Raw genomic sequence first — 16,168 nt, forward strand, 5'->3', positions numbered from 1 at the left:
ATCCAGGAAACACATCTGTGTAAACATGTACTGGGTTAGGCACATGTAGGGACAGCAATGTCATGGAACAGAAAGTCACTGTCACCACCGTCCTTAATTTACATGTCAAAGTACGCTTCATTTGCACCTCAGTTGGAAAGTTGTTGTAGTTGTTGTAAAGGAACGGGGTGAAGTGTTAGTGCTTAATACTTCTGCATCAGACCTAGCCTGTAGACAACACACCGGTTTTCATTTATACCTGTGTGTCCTTGTTTGCATCAACAGGCAACGATGACCCCTCATCGTCAGTCTCCATGGGGTTTTGCTTGTGTAACCAAGACAAGAGCCGAAGAAGCAGCAGCTTGTTGTGTGCGTTGATAGAGAGGCATGAGAGTGGAGTTGTTAAATATATAACACCACATCATTTATTTACATAATTCATTGGGAAATGAGTATGAATAAACATCACGCCATCGTATAGTTTTTTGACCCGAGGGAGGGGTTCAAGCACACCAAACACAGCGCTTCCGGTCCGCGTTGAATTTAAGCATTGTTACATATTTGGAGAGGTGCACGTCAGGCTACGGCGTAGGTCCCAAGCAGAAGTAAAAATTGGGCTTTATACGCTGCTGATCCCAAAGAGCTTCATTACTGCAACACTTCTTCATGAAAACTGTCAACGTCCTCATCATTTACTCTTACAGTGTTCTTTCATGCGGTGTGTAGATGTGTCTTTTTATTGATCATTATGATTGTTTATCTTTTACAGACGGCCAGCAGTGCTGCTGATATCATGACAGGAGAAAACTCTGATCCTTCCTTCCGGTCACAGACTCCCATGAATGAAGCTACAGGTCAAAACCACTCGTCTCTACAGGTACATTCACCTTCATCTCTACATTCACCAAGAGTCTAGTCTCTCGGTTTTATGCTTGTTAGTTTGTCTGATGTGAATTATTACAGCAAACTAAATGATGTGGTTCCCTTTCAAAAAGGACACCTAAAAATGCAAACACATGTGGTACAAATGAGAACCTTCACCGTGACACCTTGTTGTAGAATATTTAGTGACTATTTTAACCTTGACAGACTTTTTCTGGGTTAAGTGTTGCCTTATAACAGACATTTTCTGTATAAACTTGTATTTTAAACTAGACCACTGTGGCTGGACAGGAAAAAATGTTTTTTCTCTGAACTCTGATCAACTTGTTTTAGTTTTTGCAAATGCTATAATGTTGTCCTCCATACTTTTGTGGACAGATTGTGACACAGAAACCAACTGAGATTTTTGTACCAAGACAGAGACAGACTGACCGAATCGTAAGTTCTCAAGTGCATGTGATTTACTGTATGTATTTGTGCTCAATGTTCATGATCAATTATGAAGTGACTGATAAATCTGAGGTCCATCCACTTGCATCTCCTTTACTATAAGCTAAACAACTATCCAAAAGCCCCCCAAAATGTATGACGGTGACAATTGTATTATAACACAGAGAGAAGCAGTAAATACCACAACAATTCATTGATTGTCACAATAGTTAACAGTTTTAAATTGTTTATTTTCTTAGATGAAAGATCTTGAAGATTGTGATGATTATACGTCAGAGAGTTCAGATGAGTACACTCTGTATTCCACTTCTGAAAGTGACCGTGATGCTGTGAATGACGACAACGATGATGAGGACTGTCACACAACAATATCAGACACAATACATGGCCCGACATCTGAAGTGTCAGACGAAGAAGAAGAAGAAGAAGAAGAAGAAGAAGAAGAACCCTGTTCTAGTCAAAACACAAAACATGGCGTGGTAGTCAGTGCGTATCAGAAACGAGATGGCAGTCGAGTGTACAACAAGAGACATTACTGCTTGTATTGTCGTAAGCCTTATGCCAAGATGGCAAGGCATCTAGAAGGTGCGCATGCAAATAAATGCGATGTGGCCAAAGCTCTGAGCTTTCCGAAGGGTTCCAAAGAGAGAAGAAAGCAGCTGGATCATATCCGTAACAGAGGAAATTACGCTCACAACGCCGCTGTTCTCAAATCAGGGAAGGGAGAACTGGTGCCATCTAAACGTCCATCCAAAGAAGCGCAGGGACAAGATTTCATGCACTGTGCATACTGTCAAGGGCTTTTTATAAGAAGAGTCCTGTGGAGACACATGCGCACTTGTAGACTTCAACCTCCGTCTGACTCGCCTAAACGAGGAAGACAACGTATTCAGTTCATGTGTGCGTACAAAGAGCCCCCGCCTTCAAACATGAGCAAACAACTGTGGGAAGTCATGAGTGCCATGAATTCTGACCCAATCACAGATGTCATAAAACACGACAAAGTCATCAAAGCTGTTGGACAGCACTTGCTAAACAAGGGCGGCATGTCAGACAAGAACAAACAGTATGTGCGACAGAAGATGAGAGAATTGGGAAGGCTGATTTGCACCGCTAGGAGAATCACCACTTTGAAAACCTTGAAAGATTGCGTCCATCCAAAGAACTACACGGAGACAGTCAAAGCTGTCAAGTATACGTGCGGCTATGACTGCGAAAGCGACAAGTTCACCATTCCATCGCTTGCAAACAAGCTCGGGAAGTCGCTGGTGAAAGCAAGCCAACTGTTGAAAGCTCAGGGTTTGATCTCGAACAACAAACAGCTGGTCAAGAATGCCATCGAGTTTCAAGACGTCCACAGGGAAAAGTGGTACGACGTGATCTCGGCCACAGCGATGAGAAACATGAGGGAAGCCAAGTGCGACGTGCCCACCCTCGTGTCCTTTACCGAAGACGTCCAAAAACTGCACACTTATGTGGGTCAACTGCAGGACCGATGGTATGAGTTGCTCTCTGAAAATCCCTCGACCAAAGCCTGGAGAGAGCTGGCCAAAGTTTGTCTCGCGCAGGTGATTCTCTTGAACCGCCGCAGGGAAGGAGAGGTGGCCAGCATGCCGTTGTCTGCGTTTTTATCAAGAGACACCTTCGATCCGTATGAAGACGTGGACTGGGCGCTGTCGGAAGTGGAAAAAATCCTCTGCAGACACTTGTCGAGGATTAGCGCCAGGGGGACGTGCGCTCGACCGCTTCCTGTTCTTCTGACTCCAAAGATGCTGTGCGCTTTAGAGCTCCTCGTTAAGCAGAGAGAGGCTTGTGGGGTTCTGAAAGACAACACGTATGTGTTTGCCAGACCAGAAGCCATGACGCATTTCCCCGGCTCACGCTGTCTCCGGGGATATGCCAAGGCATGCGGTGCGACACATCCCAAGTCGCTGACGTCTGTCAGACTGCGCAAACACGCCGCAACCCTGTCGACGGTGCTGAACATGACGAACACAGAGATGGAGCAGCTGGCCAGCTTTCTTGGACACCACTTAAGAATCCATCGTGAGTTCTATCGACACCCTGAGAAGACGCTGCAACTTGCCAAGATGTTTAAAGTTCTCATGGCTCTGGAACAAGGCCGATTAGCTGAGTTCTATGGCAGGAGCTTCGATGAAATCACCATAAATCCTGATGGTGTGTTGTCTAGCTTACATTTTTGGTTTGTTTCTTGATATATTCAGACATCACACCAATAAGCTAAACGTTGTCTAACTTCCACAGAACCAGTTCTGGAAGGGGATGAAAAGGACAGGAGCATACAGCCGGGACACGTTTGTATTGGTTTGTATTGCTGTGTGTCATGATGATGACTATCAGGTGCTTTAAACAAGATCTGGAACTGATCCTGGAACAGTTTATTAAAGGCAACACATGCACTGTCACTTCAAACTAGAGAGTTATGTCATGTCCTGAAAGTTTAGTAGGAACATTTCTTTTCATGAATGTATCAAAAAGACGTGTGTGTGCGCTAATAGCAAAGAAATGCCTTTTCCTCAGTGGTGATTTCAGTTCAGGCACAGACATCGGTGTTTGACTCCAGTAACTGTAATCTGTTTGTTTTCTCGACCCTTTAAGGTAAAACTACCGGGAAGAAAAATCCCTGGCAGCCGCCGGAGGTGCAGGCGGTGGAACGACACATGATGCACTTCATCACATCATGTACTGTACCAGCCAAGAGTGACTGTGAGAAATGTTTAAGGGCTGAACCTGAAGCTTTAAAGAACCGAGACTGGAAGAACCTGAAATTCTTCATATACAACCGCATTACAGCTTATAAAAGACGTTTGGAGTGCAAATAAGATCAAATGACCAACTCTCTGCTATGGCCATGTTTCTACATGTTTCATGCACTTAACGCTGCGTCTAAAGAAGTGAAAACCTGTCGGACACTGAGCGCATGTATTGTTAGAACAGTGCTTTTCAGTCATCATTGAACAATCATTGTATTTGAAATAAGGTTCACGTGAGGCTAAATGAAGCACACACGGTTTTGTTTAGTCTTAGTCAGCTGTTTTGATTTAGTTTGTTCATTCTCTCGCTTCCAGCAGATACTGTCTGGACATTTACACCTTGTACATTTGTATTGTTTCCTAAGGTTAATCAATGTATTGTTTTCCTCACTAAATAAAAAAATCTCTACAAACGAATATCACAAATTCACATTTAGTAAAGTTAAACTCAGGCAAGTTCAATTCAATGAATTAAACATGAGTTGATGTCGTGAGGTTTCAGTGTTGTTCATTTTATCATCTACTGCTGCTCACACCACATCACTGAATCTGAATCTCTCTGGTGTTTCTACGCTATGGTGGGGCATTCGAGGGCCGTGCCCCCATAGCGGTCATTGATGCCCCTCCTTCCACAGGCCATGGTGTGGCCCAAAAAATATGCCTTTTAGTTATTCTTTTAATATTAAATGTGCAAACTGTAACTTAAATGAAATAAAATGAACGGGGAAAACGCATAATTTTGGTTGTTCATGACATGTTTCTAGGCTTGGTCATCATTGGTCAATGCTTATTGGTCGCTGAGTAAACTTGTTACATTTGATTTGCAGCGCACAGAATCCATTTCAAGTTGTTGTTTGATTGATGTCATTTCTAACTGGTGCGTGGCTTGTCCAATAGGCTACTTGCTGCCCGAATGCGTGCCTCAGTTATGCTAGCGGTCCTGTCCTGTTACTTATATGTTGTCCAGGGGTGTTTTTGATGATGGTGGAGGCTGGTGTTGTCTAATGTTTATAACCAGTGGTAGGCCTACTTAATGGTTTTCTGGAAGTGCATAAACTGTTGAGAGGTGGATAAACTATTTCTGACATGTTGCGGGAATATGGGCATTGTCCCTTTAAGAAGCATGGGGTTTGTAGTCCTGGCCGTACTGAATGATGGGGAAAGTAGTGCGGGTGCGGGGTATTCACGTATGTGAGAGAAAAGTAGCAGAAGGAGAAAAGGAGAGTAAGCTGCTTTAGAGGTTTTGTTGTTTTCTTTATAAATTCGTGAAACCACCCGGGAGTTCAAGTGATTGTCAAATGGTGTAGTGATGGATGGAGCTTTCGCTGACGACATTAAACAACGCGCTTCGTAATAACTTTGTCGGTTCATCATTGTGAGAAATGGACCAGAGCAAACTGTTACAGCTAACATTATCTGCGATCGGAGAGGCGGATTAACAAAAAGGTAACATGTCAGAGATGGGTAAACTGCATTTATTTGCGTTTAGCCTCCACTACAGCCCTCTGCTGTGTGTGTGTGTGTGTGTGTGCTGGAGTAGAGAGAGGGCATAACTTTACCCCACCCCTTTCTGCCTTTTATTATCGTCTTCGTGTGTGTGACTGAGTAAACTGTGTGCATAGGGCTACCACATAGCCTCGACTAAGTGACATGATATGGAAATTAACAACAACAAGAATAAACGAAATTAGCAAATAATAATTAATACAAAAAAAAAACGTGTTTCGTTTTTTATAGCATTTCTTCTGTGTTGGACTTGACTCTGATGTCGCCACTGCATCAAAATATTTCTCAAACGGCAGTGACGTTTCACATGACGTCACGCATCTTCCGTTCTGCCGCGAAGCAGTGTATCATTTCTTCCGTTAGCACTCCAGTTCATAAGGTGGCGGTAATGCACCTATAAGCTGGTTTGCCAACCGCCAGTAAAACTCAAGAAGAAGAAGAAGTTACTTCCGCTAGCGCCTCAGAAAGGAGTTTACCAAGTGGCTTGCACATCTGCCACAAATACGTCTAGATGATGTACAACGTCTTGCAGACAAATTTTCGCTAACGACAAGATCAAAGCTAAAGAAAGGATACAAATTCTTCGTTGAACAGTAACTGTTTGATTATGAAGGTAAGTGTTTTGTTTTCTTTTTGTGTTCGTGAAGGTGCTAGGATAAGTCCTTGAATACGTGTTCTGTCAGTTTATTTTCTCACTGTTGTTAAATTCCAGCGCGACTGCAAAACGGAAGTTCTTCTTCTTTTTCTTCTTGTTTGTTGCAAGACTGATGTTATGATACACTGCTTTGCAAAAAGGCGGAAGTTAAGTGACGTCATTGTGAAAAGGGCGTATCATACAGCTGGCCAACAGGATCATTTATACGCTCTCTACGTCATGCACACGCTTGTTATAAATGCTGATCGACCGCTTCATTCAGAAGAACATCATTTTGGAGTTAACTTTGTTTCCAGAGAGTCCAAACAGACTAATAGAAGCCAAACACGGCTGTGTTGGTACTCAGAAATGTGTGTGGTGTCATTTTTTATGAAGTGGGGAACAGAACAGCGTTTACAGAAAATCCCGAGTCTGGAAGTTGAGACGTCTATATGATATGATTTAACATTAAAACATGATCTATATACAGAGACTAAAATAGGCCATTCCGTGATTTGATGACTTGAAACTATACAAACGGCAACTATACAAATGGCCGATCTAGTCCCTGTAATATAAACGCGTTGAAGTCTCTACTGAAAGCATACATTTAAATGATCTAAAACCGTTTGCCCGCTGTATGAATGACGTAGATGCGCCATCTAGTGGCTGTGTGTGGAAGTCTCGTGAGGCCACAATATTCTTTACTTTTTGTTCAATTATTGTTAAAGGAATTATTGCTGATTACAATAACATTTAAAGTAGGCCTAGTATAAACTACTCAAGGGCCATTTGTAAATGCCATCGTATTTGACATTAGCATAAGATATTTGCACAAACCATCAACCTATTTGATTAAATATTGTTTAGGTGACTGTTAAACTAATAAACATTTGATTGGCTTAATAGGACTAGGTGTTATAATACCACTATTTCAGCACAGTTGAAGTTCCCAATAGGTCAGTGGTTCCCAAACTGGGGTACGCCAGGTGACAGAGGGGGTACATGAACAAAATCCTGAAATCTACTGTTTACTTAATTATAACGCACCTGACAATCAAGGCATGTTTTTCTCACAAGCTGAATATAAAGACATGCTCCCTCTAGTGTACACACAGCAAAATAGTAGTCACGTAGTGCCATAAAAGGTCAAATTTATGACATCCAATCAAAAAATATGCATCCACTCATGCGTAAGCGCATGTCTTTACGTACCGCATGTGACTTCACACAAAAATTACTGACAGACTTCTGGATAGCTTTGCATGCAGAGTATCGTGCCTTAGCCGATCGCGCTTTGAAAACATTACTGCCCTTCTCCACAACGTATCTTTGCGAGAGTGGGTTTTCAGCACTTACCCACATAAAGACCAAATATCGACACAGACTCTGCATAGAGAATGATTTGAGACTCAGACTTTCTCCGATACAACCAAACATCACAGAGTTATGCAAGTCATTTCAAGCACATCCATCTCATTAAACAGTGAGTCATTTATTTATATATGAGTCATATATCATTTATTGTTTGATAAAAGAAAATTACATGTATTTAGAATGCAAATAAAAAAATGTTTGAGACCACAATTGTTACTGTAAGAAAGGGGGTACGCAGAATGATTTTAAGTCCCTGGGGGGGGGGTGGTGCGCCATTGTAAAAAGTTTGGGAACCACTGCAATAGGTCATTTCCCACGCCTTATGCGTGACAGGGGGAAGCAGTCAAGAACAGACGGAATTGGAAAATGATAATAGTTTGTTTTTGCTTTGCTAAGTGAAAAATATCTATTTTTGGCAAACAGTTTCCTGTTTTTAATCATGTAACATTTAATTAGTAAAATGAAAGACTATTTTTGGGGGGGTATTGGGGTTGGGCGAGGGTGCGTGCGGTCTTACTTCTTTTTTGTCCTTGGCTGATCACATGCCTGCTTTAGTTAAGATGACCAACATCAAATAAATGTCAATGAACTTGAACTTTATTCAAGTAGTGTGTACATCAGGCTTCTCTGGATTTTTTACAAGTCATTACTTTATTAGAAAGGGTCGTCCCAACAAGAGATGATCAGAAACTTGGTCCCCCTTGGAAACGTGTGTGTGTGTGTGTGTGTGTGTGTGTGTGAGAGAGAGAGAAAGAGCGAGAGAGAGAGAGAGAGAGAGAGGTTGTGTGTGCGAGATGTTTTCTTCAGCATGACTTGTAGAGTTGTGTTGAGTTGTTTATAGTGTGTTGTGTTTGTAGGGTTACATGAAGAGACAGGCCGTGTTTGCGTGTAACACGTGTGTAGGGCCTGACATGGAGCCCGCAGGTGTGTGTCTCGCCTGTGCCAACCACTGTCATGACGGTCACGACATCTCTGAACTCTACACCAAAAGGTCTGTGAAATTCATCCATTTACAGCTGTGATCGTGGCTTCTGTAGAGCGATAGAAACACTTTTCAGTCACATTGATCAGAAAGGATGTTCTTCTCTTCTCTACTGAATGACTCATGTTTCTGATCACAGGAAGTTCCGCTGCGATTGTGGCAACCAGAAGTTTGACGGCTTCACATGCAAACTGCGTCCTGTGAGTGTTTTAAGATGGACGTAATGTAAGATGCATTAAAAACCTAAATGTAAGGCTTTATCCTGTGCCGTTCAAAGGAGAAAGACGGAGTGAATGTAAAGAATGTGTACAATCACAACTACTTTGGCCGTTATTGTTCATGTGACCGACACTATCCAGATGAAGATGATCAGGTACTTCAGACGTTTACTCTTCTTGATCATTGTATGAAGAATGACGTGATGAACTGATGTTCATGTGTTGGTTTCTTCGCTCTTTTAAGGTGAATGAAGAAATGATTCAGTGTATCGTGTGTGAGGACTGGTACCACGCAAGGGTACATTTTCACCCCGATATCTTCTGGTGCGTTTGTTTGGTTTGCAAGAGCTGATGTGATGTTTTGTTGATGTTGCAGCATCTGGACAATCCGGCGATGGACAGTGACGCTCTGATGGAGATGATTTGTGTCGGCTGTATGAATCGGGCGCCGTTCCTCTGGACTTACGCTGCTCACTTTGCAGGTTGGCAGTTGAAATTCTGGTTGTAGGATGTTTGATGTAGATATGATGAACACATGAATACATCTTAAAGGGGTCATATGGCACGAATACGTGTTTTTCTGTGTCTTTGGTGTGTCTTTGTAAGTTGCTCATGCAAGTATTAGACGTGTAAAATTGCAGAAATGAAAGTGTGGGAACAAAAGAGTCATTCTATGTAAAAGCGAATGCTCACCCAGACCTGACTGAAACACCTCGTGTAACCACACCCCCACAAATCTACATCAGTTGGTGGTCTGATTTGACTAAGACCGCCCAAATGTATACTCAAGTAAGGTGGGCGTACCTGTCAGTACAAATGAAGAGGAACCTGATGTTCCAAATATGGTCAGAGGCGTTACACGCTTGCAGTATTCCACCAATCACTACGCACTGGTGAACTGGCCAATCACAGCACACCTCGCTTTTCAGAGCCATGAGCTTTGTAAAGAATCTGCACGTTTCAGAGAGGCGGAGCAAAGAGGAGTACAAACATGCACGGTGTGTGGAAAATACAGCGTTTTGAACCTTAAATCCTGTAGACACATTACATTACATCTAAAACAAACCATAATATTCCTTTCAGCCGTGTCATATGACCCCTTTAATAGTTGTCTGCAGAAGGATGTCATTGAGGTTTAGTTCCAGCGATGAGTGAAATCTGCTCGGTTCATTGGGATCAAATTCAGTGTGTTATGTGTCTTATAGTTTCACCTTTGAATGAAGTTCAAGCCAATGCTGCTCATGCGGGAGATGAAAAATCCTCTTCATCCACAAGCTGCCGTGATGTGGCCTCAACAAGTTATCAGATAAATGAAACGGTAAGAAAAAGAGATGTATGTGCAGGGGTGCACATACGTTTTTCTATCTGGTTCTCAAGAGAGCACCTGGAGATTCGGTTTGGTGCTCACATTGAAAATAAAAGTAAAAAAGTAGTTACTTTTTAATGAACAATAAACAAAATAATAAAGTGGGATAATACTATATTTATATTACTTTAAAGTACACTTAAAATACAATGATAATGTATTTCTTCTTGTTTTTCTTTTTACATTAGTAAATATGAATTTTCAACACCAATTTTGAAACCTAAAACGACAACCTTTTTGGTTTTTGGCAGGTTGCTGGGAAGTGCACTTGCGAGCGCACATGGAGACTTGCGGTGCGGCGCTAGGATCGAGTATAGCATAGAGAAACACAAGCTGCGTGCAAGTGTCAAGTTTAAACAGCTTGTCCTTTTAGAAAGTTTAAGAGAAGCGGTGTTTTGGTAGACGTGCAGCGCAGTTCCAGACATTCACAGAGGTTGCGCGTGCCGCGTGCTTCTCTAGTCACGAAAGCAGAACCAACAAAGCCAATAGCCTACTCCGTTTTTCATAATTTATACCCAGGTCCCGTTTATCACCGTGAACAAACGACATATCAGTGATTTGGCAGCATTCAGTAAACGTAAATCTTATCCAGTATTACATTTAGTCGGTCTAAAACAGTGATTGTGCATCAAAAGGTTTCAACCATGTCAGTACGCAAATGAGCGTTCTAAACTTATTTACAGAGCGCATTTTGAATTTTGCGCACCTGCGCACCACTTATGTGCATCCCTGTGTATGTGTGTATTAATGTGTATGATTGAACCAAGAGTGTACTGCAAATACTGAGCTTACAAACGGTCATGACACTACTAAAAAATCCTGTGTAGCTGTTTAAACAGGCAGCTAATGAGAAAGCATTGACATAATATAATAATAATAAGAGTGGGAATCCAGCTGTGTTGATCACTAGAGATGAACATCACTTCTGTATAATGACGATAATGTAGAGCAGATTAAAAAAGGCTAAGATCAAGTCCAATCGGTGATGGAACTGAATGAGCATAGAGTCTCTTACACGGCCCTATAATGCCCAACAGACGGATGTCAAATGTTGAAGTGTGAGTGGAACGGTTTACTGTTCTTACAGCCGTTTGAAAGACTCTCATTTGACCATGAGAGTTATGTTACCCATCTTCCTCGTAATGTTGAAAGGGTACACTGGTAAACACAAAACAAGCTTTTCATCTGCTAAACATGATGTGTGTGACTTTCACCCGCGTGCAGCAGATGAAGCACGAGTCTGAGACCACACGTCACCAACACAAGACAAACACTGACAGATGCGTTTACAAAGAGCTGAAGGTCAACGACATGAAGAAGATGAGAGAAGCCGCTGTGTTTTGGCCTTATCACTGGAGATCTGAACTGTGCATGTGTACCGGCTGTAAGGTTCGTCACAAACAAAACCGTTCACATTTCCCATACATGTATGAAGTGTTATAAAGAAAGAATTCGGGTGTGTATGAAGCTCTGAGAGAGAATGAACACGCATGTGACAACTAGCCCCAGTTAGTCTCTGTATATAATAAAATCATACATTTCAGCGGATGTACGTAGAGACGGGCGTTGCGTTTCTGCTGGACGAGTCCGACACACTGCTGGCGTACGAGAAGAAGGCCGAAACTGAATCTGTGACGTGTGACGATGTGCTGCTGTCCTGCATCTCTTCACTGGATCACGTACAGCAGCTCGACATCATTTACCGTAAGCGTTCAATCATGCCTATGTGTGTGTGTTCTCATTCAGAGGAATGGTTATTTTATATATATATATTAGGGCTGTCAATCGATAAAAATATTTAATCGCGATTAATCGCATGATTGTAATGAGTTAACTCGTGATTAATCGCAACTTAATCGCACATTTTTATCCATTATAAATGTACCTTAAATGAATACTTTTCAAGTTTTTAATACTCTAATCAACATGGGCATGGACAAATATTGATGCTTTATGCAAATGTATATTGTTTATTATTAGTGAAACCATACTCAACATAGAGCATGGAGACTAGACATGTTTCAAAGGTCATAGATGTTTTTCAAAGAACTTGTACATGTCTATTAAACACATGAAAAAAAACTGGAAAAACACAGGTTCCCATTACTTCTTTCTCTGCACTGAGCTATTTACTTGCACAAGCATGTTTACATTTTCGCAACTGTGATAGCTCGGTGGAGGCTGTGTGCAATGCAAGGCATATGCTCGAACGGAAGCTGCCTGGCCGCGGCAATCATGTTGCGTGCACTATCGGCGGTCAGTGGGCTAATTTTGAGTTCAATATTCCACTGTCTGGCTACCTGCAGAAAGTGCTCAGCGCAAACGTCAGCATAGTGCCTCTCGTCTGTCTTCATGACGGTCAAAGCGTACGACCGTAGTTTCCAGTGTGTGTCAAAATAATGAGCCGTGACCCCCAGGTAGCTATGGTTACTGAGGGAAGTCCAGTAATCTCTGGTGAGCGCAACCGTGTTTGTCTGTCTTATCGCCTCCTCAACTTTCGCTTTCTCCTCTTCGTAAGAGTCGTGAATCTTGTAACAGTGGCTCTCGAAGGTAGTTCATATGTGTAATCGTTAGATGCGATGCGAATAATTTCAAGTAGACCCTCGTCCTCCACTACATTAACTGGCCTACATGCTGTAGCCACCCATTTAGCTATCGATGTGGTGAGTCTGTTGCTTGTGGAGTTGGCCATCCGTCTCTGCTGAAAACAATCTAGTGTGGTCTGCCGCGAGGAGGAGGAGAGCTGCGTCAGTTGTATGCTTCGCTTCAAGTGATATTTTAAACTCGACGTGCTGCGGTGATAACTTAATTCACATCGACAATAAATGCAGATCACTTTAGTCTTGTCGACAGAACCATCAGACATCGTTTTATATATGAATTTTATGTTCAGAAGACCTATTTATTTCTCCATTTCTGTTTGCTGCTGCATCGTTTACTTTCTCAAACTACGGGCAAGGCCAAGGTTCAAACAGAAAATGCGCGCTGCATGCGTTAATCGCACGTTAATAAAATTAGTGCCGTTAAAAGGAATTTGCGTTAACGTGTTAACGCGTTAATTTTGACAGCCCTAATATATATATATATATATATATATATATATACAGGTGCTGGTCATATAATTAGAATATCATCAAAAAGTTGATTTATTTCACTAATTCCATTCAAAAAGTGAAACTTGTATATTATATTCATTCATTACACACAGACTGATATATTTCAAATGTTTATTTCTTTTAATTTGATGATTATAACTGACAACTAATGAAAATCCCAAATTCAGTATCTCAGAAAATTAGAATATTACTTAAGACCAATACAATGAAAGGATTTTTAGAAATCTTGGCCAACTGAAAAGTATGAACATGAAAAGTATGAGCATGTACAGCACTCAATACTTAGTTGGGGCTCCTTTTACCTGAATTACTGCAGCAATGCGAGCGTGGCATGTATTTAGAATGCAAATAAAAAAATGTTTGAGACCACAATTGTTACTGTAAGAAAGGGGCTACGCAGAATGATGTTAAATCCCTGGGGGGGTACGCCATTGTAAAAAGTTTGGGAACCACTGCTTTACACACACTAAAAACAACCTATAAAAATCTACTCAATAAAATTGAGGTAACAATTTGCATTCACTGTAAAGGAATATATTCTACCCCATATTTCTGAGTAAAGTGCACCTAAATTTATAAGTTATAACAAACTAAATTAAATTGGGTAAATTTGACCTTATATACTGTATTATACAAGTAATTACTTTGGGTAAAATTTGGGTAATTTTTACCCTTTGCAGCAGGTATTGTTCATCTACCTAATTGTTATTAGTAATATATAGCCAATATAAAAAATTAAAAGTTACTTATTAAAAGATGGTTGAATTAACTTAAAAATGGTGAAAGGAGACTGTAATTACATTTTTCCAATGAACACACTTTATTTTTTAAACACTTAAATCCTCTTACATTCAATTTCAAGTGACATACCACTTCACTTTTACAAATTACTTCTTGAACATCTTCCATTTTAAAATAAACATGGACTGCTGACACAAACATTTCATCTTTAAATTATTAAACCCTAATGCAAGTACAAAAGAGCCCTTCTATTCAAGTTCAAATACAACTATTGCTCACATTAAAAATTCTTGAACATTTTCTATTTAAAAACAAACCAATGTCTTCACTGAATGTCAAAATATACACTCAAAGCAATTTTCTTATTCTTAACATCAATTTCAATTGACATACAAGTCCTGCTCAGCTGTGGGATTATGCATCACCAGCACTTTCACTTTGTTTGCCTTTCAAGTTCTCCTACCTGTTAAAAATAAAAACAAAATGCATGTCAATTTTTACATTAGTTAAATAAACATTATTCACATATCTTCTTATGTTGTGAGAGATATTCACCACCTATATTATCTAATATCTGCGACTCGCCTCACTTGTACTGATAACAAAACAGCGTAACTTCTTTTAACCCAAAGGAGAATATAACGGTAGAGCTTACATTTAAGTAAGTCAACTTTTGCATTCATGATGATATAAAGAAGTTGAACAAAAACTTACCGGCTGCTCCACAAATCCTGTCAGCGAATCTGAAGAGTATGCGTCTCATGATTCCTAATTTCCCGCCGGAGCGTTGATGCATGCGCGCACACTCCGCATTGTCATAGCTAATATTTTCGGGTAAATTCTACCTTGTTTTTTTAAGTTGCCATTATTACTCATAAAAAGTAGGTAGTGTAGGTAGAATGTACCAATTATTGTATATTTTATTCGCTGACCAATATTTTTAGTTAAAATTTAACTGATTTTATTGGGTTATATTTAACACCCTCCAGAATCATTTTTTAACAGTGCATGTATGTGTGTCAAATATATTCGTCATTCTGAGAACCAGTGTTTTTCTGCACAGCTGCTTTGATACAATGTAAGTTGTATGAAGCACTATAGAAATAAACTCAAATCGAATTGAAATGTGTGTGTGTGTGGTCATGTTTATGAGCTGTTTCTCTCCTGTCACATGAGGAATCTTGTGTTTGTCTTCCGCTCAGAGTATAATGACCTGAAACAAGAACTCTGTGAGTTTCTTCAACAGTCGACTGAAGAGGGGAAGGTAAAGATGTCCGTACACCACTATTCGCCTGTGATTGACTGGAGAAATATTACCCATCTGAAAGCCTTTGACAATCACATCCTCTGCTTTTAGGACGTGACTCCTGACATTTGTCTAGAATTCCTGGAGGAATTTCGGACGAGAAAGAGAAGACGCTTGAGTTCTGAAGGACATTACAGCAGCTGATGTTCTTGACACACCACGTCGACTCTTTAGTGTTCTTCAGTAACCTGTAGAGGGTGTGTGTGTGTGTGTGTGTGGGTGCGCATGTGGGTGCGCGTGAGCGTGTGCTCACTAATAAAACATTGTCAGTGTGTGAAAAACCTCATGTCTCCTTTGTGTTATGGTTTTGGCTTACAGACACAATTCTGTTGAGGAAACTCTTTCAGAACATTCTCTGACGTCACCGCTCACTGTCCTGATGGGAAACTGAGACCTGTGTTCAGCATCACTTCTCTTCTGTCCCCTCAGTAACATTAGATGAGGGTGTTCTTCATACTGTATATATCATCGCTTCTGATAAATGAACAAATGAATAAACGCAGAGTTAACTTCCTTGACTTGGTCTGTAAAATGTGCTATTTTAAATACAAAATTCAGAACATTCCAGACACAGAACAGATATAAAAGGAAGTGTATCTGTAATCTTTCAGTAACATTCTTATAGAGTTGCACTTCGAAAGCCATTGCACACTGAGTCCGAAATTTCCGCACGTTAAAAAATAAATACGACCTCACGTTCACAATCACATTTACCCTCTGCCTCCGGACTGGGTTCGATTTTCTGCGTTTTTCGTAGCCGTAGCAAGCATTTTGAGAGACGTTTTGACAATCCAGAGACACCGTACAAACCAGCGCCAAATACGAAAATGTCGGACT

At 40.8% G+C, this 16,168-nt stretch overlaps 1 protein-coding gene across 8 annotated transcripts in view; it reads left to right on the plus strand.

The window, feature by feature from the left end:
* Window positions 1-15,839, plus strand: part of LOC130560852 (putative E3 ubiquitin-protein ligase UBR7) — a 30,829-nt gene extending 14,990 nt beyond the window's left edge. For 4 of the 8 annotated variants that reach the window (XM_057344899.1, XM_057344900.1, XM_057344901.1 and 1 more), the window contains 5 exons: window positions 749-856; window positions 1,240-1,299; window positions 1,551-3,489; window positions 3,577-3,636; window positions 3,931-4,576. In XM_057344899.1, coding sequence (XP_057200882.1) covers window positions 749-856; window positions 1,240-1,299; window positions 1,551-3,489; window positions 3,577-3,636; window positions 3,931-4,154 — 2,391 coding nt within the window. In that variant the 3' untranslated portion in view covers window positions 4,155-4,576. Of the gene's footprint in view, window positions 1-748; window positions 857-1,239; window positions 1,300-1,550; window positions 3,490-3,576; window positions 3,637-3,930; window positions 4,577-5,874; window positions 6,205-8,459; window positions 8,594-8,723; window positions 8,785-8,861; window positions 8,958-9,046; window positions 9,101-9,178; window positions 9,285-10,007; window positions 10,121-11,392; window positions 11,558-11,712; window positions 11,873-15,227; window positions 15,290-15,382 lie in introns of those variants that run through there. The other 4 variants (XR_008963763.1, XM_057344904.1, XM_057344903.1 and 1 more) reach the window with 4 other exon arrangements.
* The last annotated feature ends 329 nt before the right edge of the window (window positions 15,840-16,168 follow it).

This window comes from Triplophysa rosa, linkage group LG10 (assembly GCF_024868665.1).
Source record: "Triplophysa rosa linkage group LG10, Trosa_1v2, whole genome shotgun sequence".
Classification (NCBI taxonomy): Eukaryota; Metazoa; Chordata; class Actinopteri; order Cypriniformes; family Nemacheilidae; genus Triplophysa; species Triplophysa rosa.